This window comes from Pelophylax lessonae (assembly GCF_965119305.1).
Source record: "Pelophylax lessonae genome assembly, chromosome: 3".
NCBI lineage: Eukaryota > Metazoa > Chordata > Amphibia > Anura > Ranidae > Pelophylax > Pelophylax lessonae.
In genome coordinates this window covers 221,698,760-221,717,095 of record NC_138770.1, presented here as the reverse complement: position 1 = coordinate 221,717,095, position 18,336 = coordinate 221,698,760, and the positions used below count along the sequence as shown (strand labels likewise).

Below are 18,336 nucleotides of genomic sequence, written 5' to 3'. Positions count from 1 at the left end.
AGGGACCCCTCTTATCACTCCAGACCAGTCTGAGTATGAGCTATTTATTACCACCCTTTGGACACGCCCTTTTAGTCAGTTCCGTATCCAAGAGCAAAACTTGTGGTCGATGCCTGCAGACCTTATTTTATAAATTAAGCGCTTGTGGGGAACTGTATCAAACGCTTTAGCGAAATCCAGGTACACCACATCCACTTGTCTCCCCCTATCTAGCTCACAGCTAACCTCCTCGTAGAATGTTAACAGATTGGTTTGACAAGAACGCCCATTTTTAAACCCGTGCTGATTACTGCTGATGATGATGTTGTCTTTAGCAAACTCTACGATATAGTCCCTTATCATCCCATCCAGAAGTTAATTTTATCCAGCCTTTCCCTGATTTCACCCTCTGTTAGCCATAGCTGCAAGTCCTGTGTATTACTACTAACCATGGTCAGTGTACCCCTACTTTTCCTGTGTAAAGCCTGAAGAGAAAAAAGCATTAACCTCCCTGGCGGTATGATTCTTTTGGATTTTAGGTGCTGAAAGCGGTACCATTATTTTGCATGTAATTCTTGTAAATGAGCAGCCCAAACCAACTGTATACATTTATTTTATATATATATATATATATATATATATATATATATATATATATATATATATATATATATATATATACACACACACAGTTGGTTTGGGCTGGTCATTCACAAGAATTACGTATATATATATATATATATATATATATATATATATACACATACACACACACATAAAAAGTACAGTAAAACTGCAGGAAAGGGCACTGGGGGGCAATGTAATGTGAATTTATTTTATTTTGAATGATATCAGTGTGTTTGGTGTGTTTTACATTTGAATTTGCCGCCGGTTCCACCCCCCGGCGGACGTCGCGTTGCTGGAGACGGAAGCCGGGGCTCGCAGACGATCGGGAGGAAGCTCTGCCGCCGCATACCACCCGCATTCTTCGATCTTCCTAGCGCTGCCGAGTGTGGCTCGGGGTTACCGCTTTTGGCTCTAAAATCTAACCCCGAGTCACACTCGGGAATACCGCTAGGAAGGTTAAGCACGGTTGCCTTTTCATTGTCCTCTGTAACCATCCTCCCCTCATCGTTAATTATGTGTGCACAATGCTCTGCCCTTGTTTTTTTGCTGGTGATATATTTAAAGAATTTTAGGGTTCCTTTTACTATCCTCCGCTATTTGAGTTAAGTCCAACTTGGCGCCTGAATCTCCTGGGGACTTCTCTCAATTATTTACATTTGACAGGTTTATTGCTCTGCTGGAGAGAGACACTCCTGGATCTGAGAGGAGAGCGGCACAAAGTGCAGCTATATCTGTCCCCCCTCTGCTGCCCATTCACATTTTATTGAATGCAAATGTGTTCACATAATACCAAGGTTTCTATGATTGGGCAGGATGAGGAGAGGGGCAGACTTAATAGGTGCAGTGATGCTACTGTTGAAGATGCAGAGATCAGAAGGATCAGTGTTGGGCTCCCAGAAATAGAGATAGCTGTCTTCCAGGAGTGCTTTAAACCTGTCAAATATAAATAACAGAGATAAGTCTAGGGGGTGTCATGCACCTCCCTAGACTTCCCTCATATTGTGCCTTTACTATTTACAAAGCAGTGGAATTCCTGGAATTCAGCTCAAAACGCATTTATTAAATCTGATGTCTAATGACTCAATAGGTCAACAAGACATGAATAACATTCCAGGCTCCTGGTTGTTCTCTCTAACTTTGGAAGCCATTTCCCCCGCTTTCCCAGATCTTGACAAATGAAAGTAGTAAATGCTGTATATCTCTAAAGAACAAGCACAGTTATCACCGGTGTGTCAGATATCACAGACTAGTAACTGGTAAAAAAACTGTGAAACCACATTCAAAGAGTTGTTAAGAATGGTACTGCCAGGGCTGCTGTTCGAAATCATGGAGCCCCACAAAGCCTACCTGACAGCAACCCCCCCCCCCCCCCCCCCCCACGCAACCAAAAAAAAGAAAATCAAAACCATATTTTTGCTACAAATACAATAAAATCATTATTAGCGGACACAAACACAAAATAACTTACAAAGTCCCTGCTAAATCTAAGAGATAAAACTGTGTTGAGTTAAAATAAGGCTGTGAAGGAGGTGCTGGGAACCTATTCACACGGGTGCTTTGGTCTGTACAGTGTGAAATCTTTTTTTTTTTTTTTTTTTTTTAGTGGCTGGAGTTGTGTGCAAGTAGCCTATGTTATGCTATTGGGATGCAACAGGTGTATGAACACAACCCCAGGTCCTCATTTGGCAGGCGTGTGTTCAGGTTTACGGCCCCAAACACAGATCATGTGTATTCAGGTCACTCACCATCACTGCACACCTGTCTAATTAGGACCTGTGGTTGTGTTTGTATGGCCCCTGCATCCTCATGGAGTAACAAGCAGCGCCAGAAGCATGAACAACCTGCTCATTCACACTTTATGGGTAAGAGAACCCGTGTGAATAAGCCCTTTGATTTTTTTTTTTTTTTATATTTTTAACAATATTTTAAATAAAATTTTATTAATTTCTCACAATTCTATTTACTTATATAAATTTTATATTTTTGTAAATTATTTTTCCAATTTACTGGTCATCCTACCAGTAACCCACTTACTGTGCTAAGGGTTACAATGCTCATTTACTGTATTGTATCTATGGAAAAGCAGTGTTGTCACCCTAGGGCAGGACTACAGAACACCTTCAATCTCCTTTTTTCCATAACTTAGGGGAAGGTGTGCCACAGAGGTGATCTGGGCAGGGATGATAACAATGCTTAATTCAACACTGCAATGAGCACAGGAAGTTACAATTGCAGTTTCTGGCAGGATCCAGGGGTATTTTTTGCACTTCTGAAGGAAACATTACAAAAATCTTTTAAAAAGGCATATTTAACAGAAAAGGAGAGATGAGCAAATAACTTTGTTGTTAGGGTTTATACACACTTTTACTAACAGCATGGGCATTTCTCAACCTAGTTGAAACACTTTTAGAAAGAACACCTTAAAATCCATCTTTAAAAGGAGAAGACAAATTTTCCATTTAAAAGTAAAAGTGAACCATGGCCGAGACCTACATTTGGAGGGACGTGTAGTTCAATCTTTGGCAATCCCACTATGAATCATCCATTTCTGTTCCATTTATTCTGTTGGTGTTCCATGTGATATGCTGGTATTTATTAATTCTGCCTACTCCATCTCCCACTCTGGCCATGTACTGATAAGAACATCTGCTGTAAAGCTCAACATACGTAGCCTCTTACACGTCCTGTTACCACATCTTCTTGCTGCTTCACTTCTAACACTACCATAATACCTTATTAGTTTATGCCTAGAGACTATAAAAAAATAACCAAGTCTGATGATGAGACCAAAAACCACAAGCTAATGTTAGCAGGAAAAGAAGCAAATGCTTTCCAGATGACATCAGCCTATCACAGTCTGGCCCGTCTCTTGTAAGACAGTTTTTCCTCCTTTCATACAATTTCCTTCTTTCCGTGCTACTTGACTAAACTAACTCATGTGGGAATACAGAACCATCTGAACAGACATTTAACCCGACAAGCACTAGCAGGGCCCACACAACCCAGACATGGGCATCAGAGGTCAGAGAATTATGAATGTGAAGTCAGACTTGCTTCACACAAATAATCTCCCTTAGAAGCCGAGACTGAAAAACAGTTCTAAAATAACTGGGGAGTCACTGATGGTTTTTATGACAGCGGGTTTCCAAAAGGAATATACATCTAGCTTAGTATTGTATTTCATTTGCCTAAGAACAACGAACATCATGGTTCAAGCTGTTCTTAAAATTAATTTTGGGAGGGGGGGGGGGTCTTGTCTAGTCATAGACAGTGGTATTACTAGGCATGGAAAAAGTATAAAAAATAAATAAGATGACAAATTCATTTTTCATGTATCCCAAACAAAAATTAAAAATGCAGAAATTTCAAGTTTTCTGGATATGTTTCAAAGAAATGTATTGATTAAATGCAATAAAAGGTGATGTGGAAAAGTTATTGTGTAACTGACTACACCTCTAATACAGTACTGACTGCAGACTAACAACTGCCAATTAAGGTGTCACCAAAAAAGTGTAGCTTTAAGAAAGTTTCACAACAAACAAAATTGCCCCTGCCCCCATCTATAACTGGCCTTCACAGCTAGGAACACATGGAAAGGTTGCCCATGCAACACAAAACCAGAAAAATTTGCAGCTCAACTCACCAACCAGTCTGCTTACCAACAAAATTAACCTAACAATATGCATTAAAAACAGGGGTTTAGTTAGCACACATTTGCAAACACATGCGTAAGCTGCAAGGCCACTTCATTGCACCCTGTTTTACCTGCAGTCCTAACCCTAGTAATTTATAATAGTCTCCACAATGGAAGCATATGCACTCTAATGTGGAGACTCTTATAAATTTAAAGGAGTTAGGACTGCAAGTAATACAGGGTGCCGTGAAGGGGCCTTGCAGCTTACGCATGCGTTTGCAAATGTGTGCCAACTAAATCCCTGTTTTTAATGCATATTGTTGGACAGGTTAATTTGGTTGGTAAGCAGACTGGTTGGTAAGTAGAGCTGGGAATTTTTCTGACTTTGTTTTGCATGTGCAGTCCTTCCCTGTGGTCCTTGCTAAAAAGGCCAGTTATAGATGGGGGCAGGGACCATTTTGTTTGTTGTTGATGTATACTGGTGAGGGGACACACTGGATGCTTTTGCTGCCATTGTGCTATGTGCTAGGCGCTTAAGGTGTCCCTGTGCCTTTAGGAGGAATGGGCTACCTCCAGGCCCACCTGCCCTTTATCTATCCATTATTCTGTATTCTGCAAAAAACTTGGTTGATCCTTCTGCTCTCTATCTCCACCTTCTGTTCATCTCCAATTAAGCTAGGGATTTTGCAGCTGTGTTGACAACTTTGCACATGCTCAGTTTTCAGTGAGTTTCTATGCTGAGCCTTTCCTCCCTGTCAAATCTGAGAAGCCTGCGTGACTATAGAGTCCCACGTGAGCATATACACAGTAGTAAATTACAGCCCACTTCTTCTCCTCCATGCCCACTAACAAACTAAAACACAATAGGGGCGGGATATTTCATGTAGATTATTGGAGGCTTCACCTCCCTCTTATTCTAAGACACAGGCTGGAGGGGTGTGACACAGCCTGCGACTGGCAGAAATCAGTCCACACCATGTTACTTCCAAAAAATAAAACACATTTGATTTCAGATACTGTATATGTTTCTAAGACATTTTAAATTGTTTTGTTCATTGATATTTATTTTTGCTCTCTATTTCAAAGGCTGTTTTCTTTTTCTTTTCTTTTTTTTTTTAACCAGCAGCAGAGGACTAAAAGCTCCTCCTGCTTAGGTTTCCCTGAAGATAGGCTGGGAAAGATCTAGGTCATGTGGCAGCTGTATATTGATTAGGAAAGTTACTTTATTTTTATTAAAACAATTACAGTGTCATCACCCGTATACAGAAAAAGAAGGGACAGTTAATAATAAACTGTCTGTGTTTAGAATCACTTTAACTATTCCTTCTCTTATTTGTTTGAGATTTTATTTTCATTTTTTTCCCCTATTACATATTCATGGGTTTTACATCTGGGCCATTTTGTGTGGAATCAGTAAGTGAAGTTTTCTTGTTAGACTCCTGGCTTAAACTGATGGAAAGGTCAAAATGTACTTTGTGCAGTAGCTGGAAAAATCATAAAGGTGATCTTTTTCGTTTCTATTACAGGAAAAGAAGAATGTATTTTAACGTAACGTCTAACAGCTCAAGCACTATAATTATCACATAGATTTGGAACATTTTTCTAACTTAGTGTCTCTTTTCTTGCAATACCGTATTATTAAAACTCAAAATCTTTTAGGCCATCCCCACAACCGATCAAATATATTTTACTAGCTTGAGTTCCCAAGGTTACTTTTTGTGGTAGACAGGTGAATAGTAATCAGATCAAGAATTGTTAGACACATGTAGTTACTAGCTAACTTCTATCTGTATACATATTTTTCTGTACTGTACCTTGGTAGGGCCGTTTCCATGTATTAAAATCGGAAAAGTCTCATACTGGTTATTCTGTGCTCTGGCTCTCGGACCATCAAAGTAAACTGCAACCTCATCTGTAATACACAAAAGCAGCATTAATATTTGAATAAACAGACAAGGAGAATTTATATTATATATATATATATATATATATATATATATATAATAAATATATATATATATATATATATATATATATATATATATAATAAATATATATATATATATATATATATATATATATATATATATTATATATACACACACACACACATACACACATACACTAGTCCTACATCAATTGTAAGGTTTGATTTATGATTCACCCTGTCATGCTGCATGTCTAACTTCCATGTATTGTTTATGTGTTGTATTGAACTGCATCAGGTTATTATTTGTTGATTAGTATGCTAACATCTAGTGGTAGTTTTTAGCTACTGCAACTTTTTTACTATGTGATTTGGTTTCTCCCTCTGTCCTCCCCTCCTGTCTAGTTAGTTCAATTCAAGTTAGACCCCATCTGACTCGTCCATGTTCCCTCAGTCAGTGTGAGTGCTTTGCAGAAACAGGGCTTATGAAAGTCATTGTCTTCTTAAACTTCAAAAAAGACTAAGAAAACGTACTGCAATTACGAAATTAAAAAAAAAAGAAAAAAAAATGGTGTTGTATTAAACATATTTGTCTTATTGAACAGTTAAGGAGGTTGCAACCCTAAAAAAAAAAAAAAAAAAAAAAAAAAGAAGAAGATCCTGTTCCTTTAAAGCATGTTAAACTGCAGAGTGCTTGTGAAGTGTAATTTGTTCCATTCTATGTTGTAATATACTTGGCTCATCCTGCCCATTCCTGTATCCCCCTTTGTGTACTCAGCATAGTATTCATAGCTGCTGATCATCAATACAGTGGTCAGTTTATGGGCCTCCATCATCCCATTGCTCTCCTTCTACCCCTTCCTCCATGTGCCTGTCAGCTCGGGATTCTGTGTATGAGCTGTCTCCCCCGCCCCTCCCCCCTCCTGTCACCATTTTATCTAGCAGTAAAGTTAGTGATTCCAATTCCTGCCATCCCTTCTGTAATAACAAGATGTACCACACAGTATATGTTATTGTTTTTTTTAACCCTGCAGCTAAATACCCTTTTTCACATCGCCAATGTGCAGTCACGTGACCACCCAGCTGACGTCAGGGGAAACGCCGCCCCCCACTGTAGTCCTTAGATCGAGAAAGGAGAGTGGCGGCCAGTCACGTGACAGCACATTGGCAATTTGAAAAAAAGGTATTTAGCTGCAGAATTTTTAAAAACCACACACTGTGTAGTACATCTTGTTATTACAGAGGGGCTGGCAGAAACTTAAATAATGGACTATACAACCACTTTAAGATGCCTGTGGATAGTTGTAAGTCAGTAGATGACCATGCTGTCCAGACAGACTGGGTCTAAGAATCTATATCAATGCATAAAACAATTTATCTCCACCATTTGCACAGATTATGTAGCATATAAAAAGCAGAAATGGGACGAACAGTGCTCACTACATAAAAAATTATAATATTTCCCACAAATAAAAATACACTCACTTATCAAAAGCACCCACAGTTCTATTAAAATCACAAGTGTACAATGTATGGCATTGGATATGAATCCTTCTCACCACTCCACATTTCAAGACAAAGATGGTTGTAATATGAGGTCACTGGTTTAGCTCCACACCCTATACGTGTTACTTCCGCTGTACGGACTTTAGTAGAAACAGAGCCAAACAACTGCCCCTCAATAAATAGCCCCTCTCCACTGCTATCATAGGGAACATATAAACAGCATGGTTCCCGAAACTAGAAGTGATGTTAATACAGGACTTGGAAGACTTTTACCGCCACTGTCATGGAAACCATTAACACAATGCGGCTAATGAGACCGGAAGTGACAAAGCAGCATTTGAAACAGAGCATGATACATTCTTGTATTCTGTGCTAAGGCATCCCATTCATAGGCTGTGTTAAGGCATCCCATTCATCAATAGGCTGCCTAACACACCAAAATGGGTGCAGTATTTTCCTGTAATGCCGCACACCATAATGCATGGCAATGCGTCACCATGTGTTGTGATACGCTGAAATGCAGGTGAATTGGTAAAAGTGTTGAGGAGCCATTCATAAAGAATGGCACAGCACAAACGTGTTTTCACACAGAGCAACAGTGAAAACCCAGCCTAAAACCATCAAAGTTTATGTCAAGACAAAAGATTCCCCCCCCCCCAGTTTTGGATATAGCGAGGTAGGATTAGAACTCTAGTTACGTTTTTACCTGACAAAAATAAATAAATAAATTAAAATCAGACCGGGTTTACAGCCCTTTCCCTACTCTACTTGCTAGTAATTCTTAAGGACGAGCAGCCCAAACCAACTATTCACATATTTTGTTATTTTTTTTACTGTGCGTTCTTCTTTATAACATCTATGATAAAGCGGCAAACACAAAATCAAAAATTATAATATAATAAATGACTATAAATAAAGTTAAAGTATATATATATATATATATATATATATATATATATATATATATATATATATATATATACACACACACACACACACACATACACATACACATACATACACACACACACACACACATAATGGAAAATTGTTACCAATACTTACCGTAATTTTCCTTTCCTGGCTCTGCGTCATGCCATCATACTACGGGTCAACTCCGCCCCTCTGACCCCCATAGGACATCCCTGAAATAGCATAAAAGGCAGGCAGTACCTGGTGGAGGTGTTCTGTATGAGCTTGTGACGGACCAGGGAGGGTTTTGTGCTGGCATGACGCAGAGCCAGGAAAGGAAAATTACGGTAAGTATTGGTAACAATTTTCCATTTTCCTGGCTCTGCGTCATGCCAACATACTACAGGACTTAACTAGCCACAACACAGGGTGGGAAGAATAAATTAGAAACACCAGGTACTGCTGCAAGAAACTAATTGTAATATCTTGATACAGCAGAAGACACTACTGAAGCTCCCATCTGAGCATACTGGGATGACATCATATCCAGCTTAGTGTTTTATGCAGGTATTCGGAGATCTCCAACCTGCTGCCTTACAGACCACGTCTGCCGATACTTTGGACCAAACTGCCCAGGAGGATGACACCGCTCTTGTGGAATGTGTTCGGATCTCCTGAGGAGGGGGGAGGCCTTCCAGGGAGTAAGCTGTTTGGATTGCTTTAACTATCCCTGTCTAGAGGACTCTTGGAGGGCCCGGGATACCCATCCTGGGACCCTTTGGGAATACAAAAAAAGAGCATCTGTTTTCCGGAACAAGACCGTTCTGGGCAGCTATGTCTGTGGGAGAGGCTCCTCCAAGTCTGATTGAGAAGGTGAAAAGGCTTGGGAGTACCGATTCCCAATTAAAATGAAATTCCGACGAGACTTTAGGAAGGGACTTGGGAGAAGGTTGTAACACTATGCTGTCCTGAAGGAAGGTGCAGAACGGCTCTTTGTAGGAGAAGGCCGCAGCGTCTGAGCCTCATCTGGCTGAGACCAAAACTGTAAATAAAACCGTCTTTAATGTCAGGTACCATAAAGGACTGTCCGAATGTGGGGAAAAAAGGGGCTTTTTAGCAACCCTGTTAATACTAACAGTAAATCCCATTTTGGAAAGAAAAGGACGAATAGGCGGGTATATCTCGATTGCCGCACGGAGGAATCCAACTACTAGAGACTCCTTTGACCATGAGGTATTGGTAAGGGCCAAAAGTGCTGAAATTTGTACTGTAAGCATGTTGAAGCTTAGTCCTGAGTCGAGGCCGTACTGCAAAAAATCCAATATATTCACCACTGAGGGGAAACGGAAAGAAAATCCCTGTTGGACTGAGAAATCCTCGAACCTCTGCCACACTCTATAATAAGTGGCCTTTAGTAGATTCTTTCCTGGATGACAGAATGGTGGACATTACCGAGTCAGAGAGATCTAGATTCTGGCGCTTGCTCCTCTCAAATTCCATGCAGTCAAGGCCAGACAGGCCGAGTTGGGGTGAGTGTGGCCGTTGCAGATGAGAAGGTCCCTGACCTGAGGGAGCCTTATTGGCGGACACACCGCCAGACGACAAAGAAGGGGAAACCATGGCCTCCTCGGCCCGAATAGAGCTATCACAATAGCGGGTACTCCCTCCTCCATGATCTTCACCAATGATTTGAGGATCAGAGTAATTGATGGAAATAGGTAGACCTGCTTGAAGCCCCACTTCTGATAGAGAGCATCCTGGAGCATCCTGGGCCAGAGCTTGCGGGCCGAAGAAGTGGGAAAAAAAAAAAAAACGTGACAGTTGAAATGTGTCGCCATTAAGTCTATCTCGGGAACCCCCATTGCTCGACAAATATTTTGGATTTTGCATCCATCCTGTGTAGTTGGCAAAGTTCCTGCTCAACTGGTCTGCTAGGGTATTCTGAGGGTCCGGGAGACATGATGCTGAACAGTCCCAACAAGTGGGCTTCGGCCAAGGAGAAGATCTCCGCAGTTACCTGGAGAAGTTGCAGACTTCCTGTCCCCCCTTGTTTCACAATGTACTGCCATTGTATTGTCCATGAGAAGTCTGACTCTCCTGCCTTGGATTACAAGCTGAAACGTCTTCAGTGCCTCCCTGGCCGCTGTTCGTTCTAGGAGATTCAAGGAACATGGCAAACTCTGGTCCACACTCCCTGCACTTTCAGTTGTAGGCAATGCTCCCCCCAACTCTGGAGACTGGCATCCGCAGTAATCGTGATCCAGTCTCCAGGGCTGACGGGCCCGCCCATGGAGAGGTTGCTCCTCTTGGTCCACCACAGAAGGTTGTTGGAAACTAAGCAAGGAACCTGGAACCTCTGGCTGAGAGAACCGCGGCGCCACTGGCTTAGAAGGCAGAACTGAAACCCTCTCCTGTGCCACCGTGCCCAAGGCACCGCCGGGATACAGGCCATTAGGAGACCTAAAAAAACCCCTGCCTCGACGAACCGTGATTTCCTTTGAGGACCTAATCCCCTTGGTCCCCGCACAGACTGATCAATCTTCTCTCTTCACAGGAAAATCTTGTATTGGACTGTACTGAAACCGCCTGCCCAGGTAGGTTAGGCATTGGACGGAACAAGTTGGCTCTTCTGCACATTCACCATCCACCCAAATTTGGATTGGGTCTGCAAGACTTGATCCCGGCGGTCTATGAGAAAATCCCTGGAGTGAGCCAACACCAGGATATAGTCCACATAATGCTCAGGATCCCAGGCCCCAGAAAGATGGGCATGACCTTAACTAGCACTGAACAGCTATCTAGGAGTAAGTAAACTGAATTCAATTCTACTAAAACTTGACAAGATGAAAGCTCTCGAGAGTCCTGCAGGCTAAGGTGTTAACTAGCAGCAGTGCTCCTACGTCGCTCTAAGCAGGATATCACTGAGGAAACAAATGCCCCAAGGATAGATAATACCTCCAGAAGGGTTCTGGGGCAGGACCATGACCAAAAACATACCCGGACCCAGAAGGATGGACATGACCTTCGCTTGCAATGAACAGCGATCCAGGACTTAAGTAGACTGGATTTGGATCTACTAAAAATGAACATGATACTCCAAGATCTAGAGGGTCCTGCAGGCAAAAACGTTACTTAGCAGCAGCACCCCTACTTCGCTATCCGCAAAATGTCACTTGAGGAAATAAATGCCATAAAGATTGATAGTATCCTCAAGAGGGTTCTGGGGAGAATGCCAACCAAAAAACATACCATGACCTAGGTCAAGTCATTGTCTGCTAGAAAAAACCTGAGTGCTGGCGAACCCAGACTATAGGAATCTGTAGACTAGCGTTTGCGAAGTCCAGAAAAGGGCACCAGCCCTTCCTTACCACCAGAATAATGGTTTTCCAGGATTCTGTCATAAAGACAAGAACCTTCATAAATACCTGCATGTGCTTAGCACCAAGAATCATCCAAAGGCCATCTGACCCAAGAGAGGGAATGAATATTCATGCTCCACCTCTGCATCCGCATCGAAAGAATGCCCTGGGCCAAAAATCACTCCTTAAAACTGTTGACAGATTGGTGGAGCATGGGAGCTATGGTAAGGAAGCAGGAAACTTCTGCAGGGATGAGAACATTAGCGATCATTGATCCTCAAACATTTAAAAATGTCTTCCAGGGTATGGGAGGTAATGCAAACATTGTACACTGCTTTCCTTTTAAAACCTGCATCTGACCATAGCTCTAGAGCAGTGATAGCGAACCTCGGCACCCCAGAACCACACCTCCCACAATGCCCAACTATACCTCACAGTGTATGAGCATCATGGGAAATGCAGCCCCAAAACATCCAGGGCGCCAAGGCTTCTGAAACCACAAGCCCCCTGTTGCCTCTGCTTTGAGGAAGCATGCCTATGGCTGTTAAGACTCTGCAAAGCATCAGAAAGCAGAACATGCAAGGGCCCCCCATGGACTTACAGTGGTGAACTGTCCCCCACAGCACTGGGGCAGCTTGACTCAGAACCCTAGAGAAGCTAAGTGCACAATTATCCGTATTACTGCCCTCTGCTGGTTAAGAGGCATATGCACTGCTGTACAGAACCTAGTGTTCCCAGGTGGTCCCCCATTCATCCACTAACCAGGTCTAAACCTGCTTAGCTTCTGAGATCAAGCACATACAGGGTGGTGTGGTGTGGCTGTAGGCTATCCCCACTAATGCCCCATACACACGTGCAGATTATCTGCAGACTTTTGTCTGCAGACTTACCTTTTCTATGTAGTGCAAGGGCCTGCCGGATTGCATACAAATTGAAAGTGTTTAGGTTTGACCTTATATTATATGGTTTTGGTAAGTCTGCAGATAATCTGCACGTGTGTATGGGGCATTAGGCAACTCTGATGCTGTAGTCCTGGGCCATCCACAAGGGCCAGGCAAACAAGCCTTTACCTGAAACTGAGAAAACTTTACACAAGCTTCCCAACCAGAGCCCTTTCTCCTCCACTCATGGAGAACCTTATCTGCTCTAAGCAATAAGGACTAATAGGATAGCCACAGGCTGCACAAAGTGCCAGCTTATGCTGTTGTCTGTCACCTAAAAACAGAAGTAACCTTGTTTTTGTCTCTGCAGCAGGTAGCAACAGTATTGTAAAGCAGCGCAAGCTATATGCCAACACTTGGGAATGGTGACTACATCCGGTATTCACAATAACTTTGTGGCTACAAATAGTGGACATGAGAAACTCTGACTACCCCATTAAGGCGTAGACACATTCTCCTTCCTGGCAACGTATCCTCCCAGCACCTCATTGTGCTAAGCATGAGAGGAAGATCCTTGGACTACCTCTTTAAGGTATTGCTGAAATATCCTCCAAATTAGTTATAAGATGATGTGAAGCATTCACAGCCGTGTCAATATTTCAGTATGTGATCTCCTGGAATTAAAATCAAAGTTGCAGGGTGCTTAGTTCACATTCATCCCCACAACATTGTGGCTCCACACTCGATCAGGTCCATTCAGAGTGACCAACTGACGAAAATTTATTCCGTCCTGGCCACATACATTGCGCTCTCTTTTTTTTTTTTCCATAAAAAGATAAAGAAAAACAAAAACGCATTCCTTCCCAAAAAAACATCTTCAGTGCTTTGAGGCTGGCGGCAGCTTTAGACAAAAATACCCCAAGCTTCAACACAGGCAAAGTAGACCAGGATGTGCATGTACTCACAGTGAGGGCAGCAGAGACCCAGTTACACACAGTGTATGGCCACAGAGGAAAAGGAAGCCAGCTGCACCTGCAGACTGTCTCCACTGATTAACCAAAAGCTCCAAGGTAATCAGAGGAAGCCTGAGCTGGCCCCCTCCCCCCACACTGGAGCATGCAAAACCACCATCTCTAGTGAACTACAAGAGCCAGCAAGCATGTTTAAGGGGAGAAAAATACAGTTACCCAGGAGAGAGGCTGAACCTGGGAAGGCCACAAGGAAGGATAACATATTTTTCAAGGTGTCCGGAGCGAGGACGAAAAAAAAGAACACCTCCACCAGGTACTGCCTGCCTTTTATGCTATTTCATGGATGTCCTATGGGGGTCAGAGGGGCGGAGTTGACCCGTAGTATGATGGCATGACGCAGAGCCAGGAAAAATGGATTTTTGTAAAATCTTACCGTAAAATCCTTTTCTCTTAGCTCATTGACAGACGTAGTCCTCGGTGATACAGCACCTTCGGGTTATGTTGCCTCCACAGGAGCAGGACTAGACAGGAAATAAAAATGCTCTGGCCACACCCCAGGGGCAGTCCCCGAGGGTATATCCTCTCTCTCTCCGCCACAGCAAATCAGTTATGTCACAAAAGCAGTGCTTAGAGAATTTAACCCAACCCAACTCAAAAACAGAGGGGCGGGAACTACGTCTGTCAATGAGCTAAGAGAAAAGGATTTTACGGTAAGATTTTACAAAAATCCATTTTTCTCTATCGCTCATTGACAGACGTAGTCCTCGGTGATACAGCACCTTCGGGAAGTCCCAGAGCAGTATCACAAATGAGGGGTGGGAAAATGGAAATCAAATCCCAATCTAGAAGGCCCAACCGGTGCCAACTAGAAGTTTACAATGCTCATCCTTAATGATGAGACTCAACAAAAATAAATTTTTCAAACAGAAAAAAACCCTCGAGGTAGACCACCGGTCTCCTCAAATTGCGGCCTGCAAAACCTTGCGGCCAAATGAGGCATCCGCCGATGCCATCACATCAATTTTATAGAATTTTGTAAAGGTATGTACCGACGACCAGGTGGCCGCCTTACATACCTGGACCACTGACGCCTGATGGCGAAAGGCCCAGGAAGTACTGAGCGCTCGAGTGGAGTGCGCCCTAACAGGGAACGGAGGACTCTGACCCTTAATAGAATAAGCCTGTACCACCGTCTGTCTAATCCATTTGGCAATGGTCGCGGCAGATGCAGGCAACCCCTTACTGGGGCCATCCGTGATCACAAAAAGTGAATCCGTCTTACGGAATGATTCCGTAGCTTTCAGGTATACCCTGATTGCCCGAACCACATCCAAGGAATGCAACGCATGTTCCCGATGATGATTGGGCTGAGGACACAAGGAAGGTAGTACAATATCTTCATTCAGATGAAAATCTGAAACCACCTTAGGAAGAAAGGATGGCTTAGGATGAAGTACTACCTTATCCCTATGAATCACTAGGTATGGGGACTGGCATGATAATGCAGCCAGTTCTGACACCCTGCGAGCAGAAGTGATAGCCACCAAGAAGGCCACCTTCTGGGATAAAGTAAGCAAGGGAATCTCCCTGATGTTTTCAAAGGGAGGTTTCTGTAGAACCTACAAAACTAAATTAAGATCCCAGGGCGGTAAGGGCGCGCGGACTGGTGGAGCCAGGTGCCGCACCCCCTGGATGAAATTCCGCACCAAGGACTTGGTAGCTAAAGGTTTCTGAAAGAAGATTGCTAATGCTGAAACTTGACCCTTGATGGTGCTCAAGGCTAGTTTCTGCTCAACCCCTTTTTGCAAAAAAGCCAATATTCGAGTCACCGAATAGGTACGTGGAGGAAATCCTAAAGATTCGCACCACGCAATATAAGTCTTCCATGTGTGATAATAGACCTTGCTGGAAGTCGCTTTCCTTGCTTTAATAAGGGTAGGAATGACTGAAGCTGACAAACCTCTGTCCTTCAGTACTTGGGTCTCAATGGCCAGGCCATTAAAACCAGCGACTGTAAAGCACGATGGTAAATTGGTCCTTGAGACCACAGACATTCCCTGAGACGAAGCTCCCACGGAACGTCTGCGACTAGCATGTCCAAGTCGGTCAGGCCGGCTTGACGAGGCCAGCTTAGAATTTCTAGGACCACTGGTGCTGACTGGATCTGAACCAGGCGTCCCTAGAGCTATCTGGCCCCGACCATCCGAGAAAGTCTGGTCGTTTTCTGTTCCCACACATTTATCAGATACCTGATTCCTATCAGGAAGGGTGATCTTTTCTGGTTGAACCTCAGGGACCGAAGTCACCCGGCTAGAGGCTTCTTGGTCTGTCTGGTCAACCAGATCCGATTCCTGTGGGGAATAGAGACTAATCTTAGGAAAAGGTAAAGGAAAAGATCTATTCAGGGAACGGTGACTACCGCTCCCTGTAGTACTTAAATGTTGGAAGGGAAGAATCGCACCGGTAGTAGTAGTCAATGCTCGATCTAATGTCCTGAATACCGGTGAAAACATCCCCCCACCCTCAACCCGGGTGGGGGCGCACCTTCAGGCTGTGTAATCCTTTGCTTCGGGTTTGGCTGAGTCGGTCCTCTGTTTGTCCGACCAGCCTTTCTTGAACCCTCCTGGAGGAGTCTTGCCTTTCCCGCTTGTTCCAGCCGGGCGTACGAACCCTTTATGGGCGGTAAAGAAAGGTCCTCGCTTGTTGCGAGGTCCCTTAGCTTTAGCAGTCTGTGGCAGGATAGTGCTCTTGCCCCCAGTGGCATCCTTAATAATTTCATCTAGGGTGGCCCCAAATAGACGATTCCCCTGAAAGGGGAGATTCGTCAAGGTCTTTTTGGAACCTAGGTCAGCTGACCAGCATTTTAACCATAGCACACGTCTGAGGATTACCGCTGACATAGATGCATGCCCTAATAGGGGAGTAGTGTCCAAGGCTGCGTCACAGATAAACTGTAGCCCTTGTATAATCTGTTCCATCAAATCAGATGTTTCCTGGGGAATATCTTTTCCCCTAAGGTCTTGGCGTACCAATCTCGCCCATTCCGTAAGTGTCTGGGAAACTAGACCAATAACAATTACTGGTCTAAATGCTGACCCTATCAGAGAGAAGATAGTGCGGGACTCTGCTTCCATCTTCCGATCCACCGGATCCTTAAAGGACGAAGTGTCCTCCACTGGGATAACCGTGGCTTTATTCAGCCTGGAAATAGGTGGATCCACCGCTGGTGGTACCGTCCATTTCTTAATGAAGGATTCCTCAAATGGATAGCGTCTAGCAATACGCTTGGAAATCGTAAAGGTACGCTTAGAATGCTCCCATTCTCCTTTAATTTTATTACCAAAACACTTGGGTACAGGAAAAACCTTCACCGTTTTGATGGGCTTGTTAGTACCAAAGGGAATCTCTGTTTCAGTTGCCTCTGCCGGTAAAACCTCAAGTCTTAAGGTTTCCCGCACTGCCACAACTAGTGCGTCCACCAATGCTTCTTCCTGAATTATAGTGGGAGAAGGAACGTCCTCCTCACTGTCTGAGGGAGCTTTACCTGAGGTAACAGCCCTTGCAGAGGGACCTGCAGCTGCAGTGACCATCTCTGAATCTGAGTCAGAGGTGTCAGATAATATAGGGGTAGGCGGGGGTCGCTTCCTTGACCCCCGTCCCTGACAGGCTGCCTCCACCCGAGCCACCAAAGACTCCAAAACTGCTGTAAATGCATCCATACTCTGTGCACCGGCGGGTCCCGTGGCCCCCTCGAGGGAAACAGGTGGGGGAATTTGTGTGGCAGGGTCCATGATTATTCCAGTAACTTCCCGGATAATACAATTCAATTAAATAAAAACTTTTTTTTTTTTTTTTCAGACCCCCAGCGCCACAAAAGCCCCTTAGTGTTACCTGCTAGGGATCCCTATCGATCGAGAGAGAGAGAGATAGACCCCCAGGCTCACCACTTGATGCTCAGAGTTTAACTGCAACAGGTTACAGCGCTGTCTTCACAAACAGGAAGTCTTTTGGCTGGCTGCCCAGGAAGAAAGGAGGCGGCTCCGCCCCTCTGCACGCCTTCCGGCGCCTCCCCTAGCTCCACGAGGTGTTTGGATCACCTCAAACATGGCCGCCCCCATGCTGGAGACACGAGGCTACGCCAAAATGGCGGCTCGTGCGATCCAGCAAAAAAAATGGCGGCGGCCTGTACCGAATAGCGGTGTGCTGCAGAGCACACAACACCTTCTCTGCATGGGGATTTGGCGTGGTTGGCGGTACCGGCCCTGGCGGACCGCATGGCCGTTCGGAAGGCCTGCTATAGCTGGAGATTTGACTAGGAAGGCAGTCTACATGTCCGTGGCTTCTGACTGGTAGGTACCTTATTATTATCACAGTAAGATTCCCAGACTGCCACTGATTACAATCTTTTTAACATGTATACAATTAGATTGTTAGCTCCCAAACCAAGCCTCCTGACTTTTTGCACATAAAATCACACTCAAAGTAGGGGGATCTGTGCCATGTTATAGGATAGAGGGGGACTCTATCTTACCATACAGAG

General features: G+C 43.8%; 1 protein-coding gene across 3 annotated transcripts in view; it reads right to left on the bottom strand.

Moving 5' to 3' along the window:
- The window catches only part of PLOD2 (procollagen-lysine,2-oxoglutarate 5-dioxygenase 2), a 282,208-nt gene that overhangs the window by 83,130 nt on the left and 180,742 nt on the right, over nt 1-18,336 (bottom strand). For all 3 annotated transcript variants that reach the window (XM_082248892.1, XM_082248890.1, XM_082248891.1), the window contains exon 7: nt 6,055-6,152. In XM_082248892.1, the coding sequence (XP_082105018.1) occupies nt 6,055-6,152 (98 nt within the window). The remainder of the gene's footprint in view (nt 1-6,054; nt 6,153-18,336) is intronic.